The sequence below is a fragment of the Sinocyclocheilus rhinocerous genome, unplaced genomic scaffold (assembly GCF_001515625.1).
Source record: "Sinocyclocheilus rhinocerous isolate Xijiao unplaced genomic scaffold, SAMN03320098_v1.1 scaffold260, whole genome shotgun sequence".
Taxonomy (NCBI): Eukaryota; Metazoa; Chordata; class Actinopteri; order Cypriniformes; family Cyprinidae; genus Sinocyclocheilus; species Sinocyclocheilus rhinocerous.
In genome coordinates, this window is record NW_015637541.1 from 612,546 (window position 1) to 623,966 (window position 11,421).

Consider the following 11,421-nt stretch of genomic DNA (forward strand, 5'->3'; position numbering starts at 1 on the left):
ATTAATAATAATAATAATAATAATTATTATTATTATTCAAAAAATTTTTTTTTTTGTAGCTTATACGATTTGGGTGACTTGTAGAGAAAATTTCATAAAGTAAACTACTGCTCATTAAGGTTGCATTTTTTTGATCAAAAATACAGTAAAAACTGTAATAATGGGAAATATTATTACAATTTAGAATAACTGTTTTCTATTTTAATAGGTTTTAAAATGTAGTTTATTTCTGTGATGCAAAGCTGAATTTTCAGCATCATCACTCCAGTCTTCAGTGTCACATGATCCTTCAGAAATCATTGTAATATGCTGATCTGCTGCTCAAGAAATATAATTTTTTTTAATCAATTTGGAAACCCGTTGTATGCTTAATATTTTTTGTGGAAATTGATACATTTTTTCATTATTCTTTAATAAATAGAAAGTTCAAAAGAAGAAGCATTTATTTGAAATCAAATCTTATTTGTAATATTTATATTTTATTTAAAAAAAAAAATGTTTTCATCATCAGTATAATTTGCTTTCACTTAATCTCATATTTTGATAAAAGTGAATGGTTATTTTTTTTATTTCTTTCTCGTTTTTGTGCATGTGTGTTTTTTTTAGCTGGATGGTCTGTTGTCTCAAAGTGAAAGGGAGTCACTTCCAGAGAGAAGCAAAGAGATTCGTGAACGTCTGCGAGGAAAAGGCCTTCCAGCAGGTAATACACACCAGATCCCTTATGTAAAAAAGGCATCTATTGCTTATTATATAGGAAAATGAAGATGGGGTTTCATCCCCACGTTATTAAACATGTACGCAATTGCTTTCTACTTCTCTCTTACTTTCACCCACCCACACACACACACACACACACACACCCAAACACACAGGCATGTCAATACACGCTCAAGCTCCTGATCTTCAAGTCTTCTTTTGCGTCAACCACACAAGTGGAGTTGCTGTTAATAAATGATGATATTTTGATTGTAATCACAGCTCACGCTTTCTCCGCTTCCTAATAATCTCTGACTGATTGGTTTAATACCGTGAAGGTCTGCGCTTCACACTGACTCATCACACAGCATTTATCCAGTTAAGAGGAAGTGATTCAGAATGTAAACAAAGCAGGGCTTGGTTCTGACTTGACGTGGCTTTAGCCCTTCAGGAGCTGCTGCTTATCAGAACAGAAGGATAAAAGGAGAGACAAGCCAGAACAGCACCAGCACTAGAGAAGTGCCAATCTGAAAGTAAAGATTGGTGGAGAAATTTCCAGATAATCTTAAAATAGCAGATAGAAAGTTCTGGGGAATTTTGTTATTTATTTATTGATTTATTTATTTTTAGATAAAAAGTGGTTCTGGAGAAATTTGTTTTCCCAAATGATTTTATGATATTGCCACAATGTGCAGATTGTTTGTTATGTAAAAAAAAAAAAAAAAAATAGCATACTGTTTATTGCATACAGCAAAGTGTGTGTATATAATATGAGCAAAGAAATTAACATTTATTAAGCAAGGACACATTATATTTTGAGCTTTCTAATTCAAAGAACTAGATTAGAAATAGATTTAATGAAAGATTAAGAAAGATTTAATAAAAAAAAAGTCTCATGATGATGATAATTGATAATAAGAAATGTTTCTTGAGCATCAGATCAGTATATTAGAATGATTTCTGAAGGATCATGTGACACTGAAGACTGGAGTAATGATGCTGAAAATTCAGCTTTGCATCACAATGATGAATAAAATGTTAAAATATATTATTAAATAAATAAATATAATATAATATTAAATATAATATAATAAGTAATAATATTTAAAAAGAATATAAATAAATAATAATATATTATTAAATAGCATTGCAAAGTAGTGTTATTTTAGTAATATTTTGTAATAATAGAAAAAAAAAAATATTGCTCAAAAAAGTACTGCCTTTTTTTTCAAAAACATTTTAAAAATCTTACCAACTTTTGAATGAAATGGGGAAAAACATGGTGTACAATTGAAAAAAAAAAAAAAAAAACGTTTTTAACAATTTGCATTGCTTGTAAATTTCACAGTTTATTACAAAGACACCGCTAGTAACTCCTTGACTTAAACTTAAAATTTCATTTCAAAATGGTATGTAGTACAGTATATACCATTGCAGTAGGCACTATGTTATAATTTTGAACATAGTTTTTATTCTATTCACTAACATCTATTGGCCTTCTTTCACTTTCTCAGTCTGTTTTTCTCGTCTCTGCTTCTGACTTTTTATGCTTTATAGTTTAATGATGTGCCAAACAAAGAACTTTTTTTCTCCTTTTCTTGTCATCTCTTCTTCTCTGTTCCTCTCCCCAACTTTCCAACTCCCTCATTGCATTCGCTCTCCATCCATCTTCTGTCTGTCTCTCACTCCTTCTCGTCCTCTCTCTGTGCGCAGACAAGAGTTTGAAACGAATCTAGACAAGCACATCACCACAGACCAAAACCAGAGTGTTTCATTTTGGAAAATATGACCAAACCTTCCCAGTGGTTTCAGCGGTGCTGCAGCACAAACACGACCGGATGGTTATGTAACTGAGGCATGGCATCGATCAGCAATAGATATTTCCTAGGGTTTTTTTTTTTACTGTGTGTTCTGTAGGGCGTTTGGTTTTCATGCTGTTGTCTCTGGCCAAGCGTCAAGGTCATGATGTGAGAAAACAAGCCAGCCTAGATGGTGACTCACTTCATGCTGGTTTATTTTTGGCTTTACAGATGTCATGAAACCTCAGCAGTAAAGTAATAACTGTGGTCTCAGACTGTGTCATTGTTCTCATTTCGCAAATTGAATGTTTGTTGACGTTCTCAGAGTATATGTGCTCACATTAGCAGTAGCTTCAGGAGAAAAGTACCTGCAGCAATGCTAATCTTGCTTAGCTAATACCGTATTGGCCCGAATATAAGACGACCCTGATTATAAGACGACCCCCCTTTTTCCAGATGTACCTTTTGGAAAAATTTCCAAGAAAAAAACATCGTCTTATATTCGGGACAATACGGTACATAACAGCACTGTAGAACAACTGCATTGTATCTGTTTAAGGTTGGTCAAAATAAGAGTATAAAAGTTTGCATTTCAGTGTAAGTTGTCCATATGTGGCTTTTGAGAGTACTATACACTGTTTCATTAGCATCTCCTTTTTTTGCAAGTAAAAGCACTGCTAGCCTGATGGAGTTAACATTGTGCTATTACTGGCCACAACTGGTTTGGTGGTAATTTTCTGGTTTATTGTTAGGTAATGTTTAGCCTGTTTGCACCTTACCTGATTAGCGTAATTTCTTTAGCGTATAACCAGCTACAACAACACTATTTGCAAATATCATTCTTAATTAGCAGAACGATTGTCGCATCACATAATGTTTATGCTGGGGATGATCATCTTATGATCTTCTATCTATGTTGTTGAAGAAAAAAGTGGCAAAAGACAAATGAATAAATAAAAACCACAATAAAAAGCTTCAGTGTGAGTAATTTTTTTTCTTTATATTATATTTTTTATATTTTTAATTATATTATTTTTAATATTGTGTTTATATACATTTATATATTTGTTTATATAATAATATTATTATTATTTAATTATTGTTATTATTATTATTATTATTATTATATAATTTATGTTTGTTTTTATTTTAAATAGCCATGAAATGAAAATTCCCCCTATTTACCCGTTTTCTAAATATATATTATAGATCTTATTTTGAACAGTTCATCCATGCATGTTTTTCCTTTTAGTTTTTTTTGTTTTTTTGTTTCTCTATTATTTATTTATTTATTCATTTATTTATTTATTTTTTACCTCCTATTGTTTAATTTAAATTTCAATGACGTGTAAATATTATAGATCTTATTTTGAACAATTCATCCATGCATGTGTTTCCTTTTAGTTTTTTTTATTTCTTTTGTTTCTCTATTATTTATTTATGTATTTTATTTATTTATTTATTTATTTATTTATTTATTTATTTATTTTTACTAAATTTCAGTGACATATAAATACATAGTATAGATCTTATTTTGAACAGTTCATCCATGCATGTGTTTCCTTTTAGCTTTTTTGTTTCTCTATTATTTATTTATTTATTTATACCTCCTATTGTTTAATTTAAATTGCAATGACATATACGTATTTTAGATCTTATTTTGAACAATTCATCCATGCATGTGTTTCTTTTTAGTTTTTTTTATTTCTTTTGTTTCTCTATTCATTTATTTATTTATTTATTTTTTACCTCCTATTGTTTAATTTAAATTTCAGTGACATATAAATACATATTATAGATCTTATTTTGAACAATTCATCCATGCATGTTTCTCTTTTTAGTTTTTTTTAAATTTCTTTTGTTTCTCTATTATTTTATTTATTTATTTATTTCACTTCATATTGTTTAATTTAAATTTCAATGATGACGTATACAGGACTTCTCCAGCCATTTAGTTAGTTTAAATCCTGCCCCTGAAATCTCGCCCTCATCTTCACTTTTGAATGCAATTCCCACATCTCGACATCCAATCAACAACCGATGGATAGCACAAAGTCTCCGTCCTACATTTTTTTTTCTTTTTTGATAATCTGCTATGTTAGAAATATGGAAGAAAAAACACAATTATAAGACCTAATAGACCAACGAGATGTTGAACTAAATATGGCAAGACTCTTGTATCTGATTTTCAGACGGTTTTATATTCTGTTTGGTGACTGGTATCCTTCCAGCGTCATGGGTTTTGAAGTGTCTAGGTCAGTGTGTAATGACTTTAGCATGCCTCTCTTCGTTAACCGCTTGAAATCACCCCAGCTTCGTCTTTGCTTCTACGATATACTAAGCTTTTTATGAAACATGAGAGAAAAGGCCTCTTGTTGAGCCATTCAAAGCTCAAACAGTTCCCTAAGAGAGAAGCATCTGGAACATCCATGTCTTCCTGATTGACAGGGCTGGAATTGGCGTGGCTAACGAGCGTGTCGCTGGAAGCTCGGGGTGAAATCAGAGAGGCTTTAGAGGAGCTTGTAACCACTAGAAGGCCACCATTGTTCCTTCTGTTCTTTCAGCCAATTAGGACCCATTTTAATCTCGCATTGACAAATGTGATCCAATAAAAATGCTCAGCAAGACAGCAAGGGTTCCACATTTAATTATGTCCTTCAATAGATTCTTATTTGTCTTTGCAAGTTTATGTATATTTAATCTTTGCGACCAATTCGGTTGTAGTCCTGTATAGCCAGACTTTTCACTGTCACAAGTCTGGACGTTGTAGATTACTATGGCCAAGAACCACCCAGACATGTAAAATGACCAATAACCACAATAATAATAAATGGTGGGTGAATCTCACAAAATGGGTCAAATAAAAGCTGTTCCGGTCATGTTTCACAAAAATATATTTTTGTACTACTTTTATGCAGATTTTAGGTATAAAAAAATGTGTTTAAAAAGTGTTTAACAACATTACTGTTTTACATAATGAGAATCATAAAAGTAATGTAAATAGAAGTAAAATTCCTGAACACCTAACAGTAAAATGAGAAAAAACAAAATGCTTAAACATTGTAACACATTTTTTTTTCTCCCATTACTGTTAAACTTTACTGTTTAAATGTTTTGGGGTCAATAAGATTAATATTTTAATAAATAGATACTTTTTTTCTGCAAGAATGCATTAAATTAATCAAAAGTGACAGTAAAGACATTTATAATGTTACAAAAGATTTACATTTTCGGTCCCACTTTATATTAAGTGGACCTAATACCTGTGTACTTACATAGTAACTAGATGTGTACTTAGTATGTAACCACAGTGTAAGTACACATTGGTACATAGTATATACAGCTGTAATGTTTGTGTAACTACACATATGTAACAACCCACTGAATGGTATGTGTAAATACAAATGTGTAACAGGACATTGGTAACAACACTTTTTGGTAATGAATTTCCTCTTTTGTTTTTTATCCACCATCTCTATCTTTCTGTAGCTCCGCTCGGCTAATGTCCGTACCATGCACTGAAAGCTCTCTCCTCCACATCACGAGTAGACACGCCCCTTATTGCTGATTGGCTACAAGTTTGTTTTGCTATTCGGCCCGAATCAGTTTTCTAAAGCGTTTTTGAAAAATCACATACCCTGCCTTTAATATAAAGTGGGACCAAATTTACAAAACGTTTTTTCTGAATCCTAAAAAAAATATTATGGTTTCACAAAAATATTAAGCATCACAACTGTTTTCAACATTGATATTAGTAAGAAATGTTTCCTGATCAGCAAATTAGCATATTAAAAAGATTTCTAAAGGATTATGCATCTTTATACTTTTGCAAGTTCTTGATATTTAACCCTTTTTTGTTTTTTTTCTTTCCCAATTAGGCCGTAGTGCCGCCCATCGTGTGCTGGAGCGTTACAGAGCCCGAACCCAGGAGCAGGCCAACCTGAACCGCGGACTCAGTCGCTCTATGGGCTCTCTTCCCATCCAGGACCTTGTCAGAGCGGATGAGGGTCTCAGTTCGTACCCCACTTCAGAGTACCACGCTGGGTCCGAATCCTCTGCCGAACTCTACCATCAACGCCAACAGCAACAGCTGCAACAGCGCGGCCGACCCCTGGAGGTGAACCAGCATTCACACCCCCATCAGAGAAACAAAAGCTGGGCCTCCTCAGCAGACCTGGCCTGCCTCGACCCGGATATGCTCCGCTTCGGGGCCCTGGAAGACGCCCGCAGGGGCAGCAGCGCCCTGAGCACCCGCTCGGCCGGTCAGCACAAGTCATCTTCCAAGTCCAGGGACTCCCGGTACGCAGACTTTGGCAGCCTAGATGTCAGGAAGGCCCATCACCATTCGAGCCAGTCCGTCGGCTCGGCGTTCAACAGCGCTTACGACCGCATCAGAGAGAAGCACAAGAAACTGCAAGCTCTCAAACAGGCCATGGATGGTGAGTAGTGATGCTGAGGTACTTGTATGTTCTCTTAGTGAGACTGAGGTGATTTTCTTACAGTCTGCACATTGTATATTATTATGGCCAAGAACTGTCAGTTTTCAGGAATTTAAAATGACCAGTCACTGTTTGGGGTGAGTTTATTTGAAATAGTTCAATCCACAATAATAAACAGTGGGTGAATCTCAAGAAACCTGTCAGTAAAATGTTCCAGTCATGTTTTACAAAAAATACCTTTTGCATAAACAAAATGAAGCCAGTTTATAATATATTTCACTTTGTGACATTATTGTCATGACACATATTTTCTTCCAATTATCATTAACTTAATGTTAGGAAATACTTTTGAAATTATTTCAGGTTTATTTATACATACATGTTTATATATACATGGTAGTATTTTTGTACTACTTAACTGCTGATTTTAGGTATTAAAATAATTGTATGAATTAAAAATTTCTGTTTTACATAATGAGAATCCTAATCGAAAATAATTGGAATAGTAAAAGTAAAGTTCTTGAATGCATAAAAATCGAGAGAATTAGGACATAAAATATGTCTGAAAATATAAGTAAAATATAGTTTTTTCCCCCCCATACACTGCTGTTCAAAAGTCTGAAGTCAGCATGTTTTTTTAATTTAAAATGTAGTTTTTTTTTCTTCAAAGAAATTAATGCTTTTTGAAAAAAGAAAAAAAAAAAAAAAAAAAAAAAAAAAGTGCAGAATGTTTTCTGAAAGATTGTAAATTTTAAAATATGTAAAAATGGGAAAAAAAGTTTAAATGATTGTATTTTACAGTATTACTGTATTTTTGATCAAATAATGGCAGGCTTTGGCAGTGTAAAAGACTTCTTACAAAGCATTAAACAAAAAGTATTGATCAGTAGTGTACATGTAGGCTTTATTTTATGTATTTTTTCATGTAATCTTGAGGTTAAATGTGACCCGGTCATTTCTTGTCAGGCTTTGTGAGAATCACTTCAATGTGTAAAAAACGCATTGAGGAAAATACAAACAATATCTGTGGTTCTGTAAATTAGCAGAAAATTTTTTGAGATTTTGTGATCATAAAATCCAAATCCAGGATTAGTTGTTCCTCAGGCTCACTCTATCAACAAGACTTTGTTTGTTGTGAGTTGTGCAAAGCTAGTTGTCAGAATGGAACTGGTGATTTGAGCCATTTTTGTGTACAGTATGAATCAGATGCTCAGTCTGCTCTGTCTGACTGAGACTAGAGCTGATGTAATTGTAATTGGTGTTTGTAATCAAAAGGTTGCAGCGAAACATTTAAACCTGGGTTGCTCAACAGTCTGTAAGTTAACAGTGGTGACGTCACGAGAAGGTACAGAAACTAATTGTACCAGTTTCAGGTATGTGGCAGTAAGTGTTTAATTCTACAGGCTTCAAGCCAAATGCTAAATCTAAGTTGATGTGACAGATTTAACCATGCTGGTTAACTGGTTAAAACCACTGTGTATTTATAAAAGCTAATTGTGACTCAACTAAAGTGCAGTTACCATCAGAAGATACAGCAGCAGCCATGAATCCTGTGTGTGTTTCAAATGAACTTCTGGCTCTTCTGAGCTCTTTGAGTTCCTGTGCAGTAACAGTCACGGCATGCAGAGCTGAGGTGTCTGTGTGTGGTGGGAGTGAACGCAGGGTTATGAATGGGTTTTGCGTGGCTTTTGCGCGTGCGGCGTGTTGCCAGGTTCTTCATGACTCAGACTGGCTGAGGGCTCCGGATTCCTGGAACTAATTAGAGAGATGGATAATTCTAGGCCTTCAAAGCTCACATACTTATGCAAGCTTTTTACTCTCTCTCTTTCAGCCGTTCACTCTCTCTGGGTCTCTCTCGCTATTTTCCGCTAGCTTTTCATTCAAAACTTTCCACTGCTCCCCAGTGTTGGGGGAACTAATTTAAAGTAGTTAAACATCAGTCAAGCTAGCCTTTTGAAAATATTCAGTGCAAATGACTAATAAAAAGTAGCTGACTATGCAACTTTGGGGATGGCTGAACTGTAAAACATTTTTTATTTTATTTTATTTTTTCATTGTATTTTATTTTATTTTAATATAAGATAATATTTGTAAAAAAATTTAATGTTTATTTTAATAATTATATTACTGTTTTAATTAAAAGATTAATTTAATTTAATATTGTTTTCATTGTATTTTATTTTAATATAAGATAATATTTAAAAATATATATATTTTAATAATTATATTACTGTTTTAATTTTATTTTAAATTAAACTATTTTTTCAAGATGTTCAGAATTGTTATCTAAACAATTCTTTTATTTTAATAATTGTTTTTTATTTTATTTTAATATAAAACATTTTAAAATGTTATCTACATTTTTCTTATTTTAATAATTGCTGTTTTTTAATAAAGATTTTTAGATTTTATTGTTTGTATTTTAGCTAAATATTTTATTTATTGAACTCAATATTGTATTTAGTAAAATTACTAATTTAGTAGTAAAGAGAATTGTTATCTAAATTCTTTTATTTTAGTAATAGTTTTTTATTTTATTTTAATATAAAACATTTTAAAATGTTATCTACATTTTTCTTATTTTAATAATTGCTGTTTTTTAATAAAGATTTTTAGATTTTATTGTTTGTATTTTAGCTAAATATTTTATTTATTGAACTCAATATTGTATTTAGTAAAATTACTAATTTAGTAGTAAAATTAATCATGATATTATAGTTATTTATAGTTATTTGATACTATAAATATATAGAGTGAGAGAGAGAGAGTGAATTGCTTTTTGCATTTAAATGAACTGTCTGAACATTTCAGGCCTGGATTTTTTTATCGCATAGTTTGCTTGACTATAAATCTGTGTTCAATACAGTGTGACAGCTTTTCTATCCGACCTGGCCCTGAACTGAGCCCGCAAGCTGTTTGGCTGCTATTTTTACCACAGTCGAGCTCAGAACCAAGCACATTCTCTTCCCAGTCTGTGCGGCTTTACTCTGGCTCATGGATCCATTAATCTTTTCTGTCTGAGGCTGTTGTTTTTTTAAAAGGACAATATTCTACACTTCTTTTTGTAACATTTTTTCCACTCGAAATGTTAGTCATAGTTTTTTGTTTTTACACCAAAAAAATCTATTTAGCTTTCCATTCACTTTAAGGCTCTTTACTTATGTAAATGACCTGGTTGGCTAACTTCTGTGTTTTGTCTTTTCTGTCTGAGGCTGTTGTTTTTTTAAAAGGACAATATTCTACACTTCTTTTTGTAACATTTTTTCCACTCGAAATGTTAGTCATAGTTTTTTGTTTTTACACCAAAAAAATCTATTTAGCTTTCCATTCACTTTAAGGACATTTACTTATGTAAATGACCTGGTTGGCTAACTTCTGTGTTTTGTCTATTAATTACGCAGTCATATGTGAAGGTACTTATGGTTATGATGTAATAACGGTAACATTTTTAGGGTTTTGCAGCTTAGATTCAATTATACCAAACTCCTTTACTACAAAAAAGCAGGAACAATCCTGTTTTCAATTATATGTTCTCTAAAGTGGAGTGTAAGATGAATCTGTGCCATCGTATTGCTTTTGTGAGGGAAAACAAGATTGTGTGTATCGAGCCGTCTGTCCGTCCGCTTGTGTAAACAAGAGCCAGACTCATTTTCTTGACAATAATGGTGCCGCATTACCCACAATCTTGAAGAGAAGGAATGTCCAGCCCCATTAGAGCAGAGTCTACAAAGAGTGCATATTTTGATTGTTTTAGTGCCTTCATTTGCTGCGAATGAATGCAGTGGAGCACAGATCATTTGTTGAGCCACAAAAATGTGCTGTTTGGGGCCTGTTTTGTATGTTGTGTTCTTCTGAATACAATAGAATAAAAAATATACAAATGAAACGGACTGTGCTTTAAGTTTTTTTTAAGGATGCACCGAATGTTTGGCAACCAAAATTATTAGACCGAACACCGAAAGAGCTTTTTTTGCTATTTTCGGCCGAATAATTCTGGTTGCCGAACATTAAGCGAAAAGGCCGAATAAATTGTACCGAACAATGATATGACGCGATCAAATGGCAACCAGCGAAGAGTGAGAGGCGCGCACTCTTTAATGCAGCATACGTCAGCAGTGTGGAAGCATTTAAAACTGTCCGATAAAGACACACAAATCATTACAAGCACTGACAGCGAGAGACTGTTTATGACTGCATCGCATGTCTTCGATGAGAAGAGGAAGGGGTGATTGTTGCTGGTTTACTGTATGATGATTGAAATCGCGAAATGGTCTTAAACAATTAGTAAATAAACTGCAAAACGTTATGTTTTCTAATACACACACGCATTGCATGTATTCTAACAGTGCTGCACGAGCGCTATCTGCTTGTTAACCAGGGTTCAAAGTCCAAAGCGCGAGGAAAATCTGCGCTCGTCAGTTGCTCAGTCACATTTTTATGAATTTTTACAAGGCAGGTGACTCGTGGTGGGCGGTATGACCAAAAAT

At 33.1% G+C, this 11,421-nt stretch overlaps 1 protein-coding gene across 3 annotated transcripts in view; it reads left to right on the plus strand.

Moving 5' to 3' along the window:
• Nucleotides 1-11,421, plus strand: part of LOC107749010 (tyrosine-protein phosphatase non-receptor type 13-like) — a 106,675-nt gene that overhangs the window by 26,481 nt on the left and 68,773 nt on the right. For all 3 annotated transcript variants that reach the window (XM_016564055.1, XM_016564057.1, XM_016564056.1), the window contains exons 6-7: nt 607-700; nt 6,374-6,934. In XM_016564055.1, the coding sequence (XP_016419541.1) occupies nt 607-700; nt 6,374-6,934 (655 nt within the window). The remainder of the gene's footprint in view (nt 1-606; nt 701-6,373; nt 6,935-11,421) is intronic.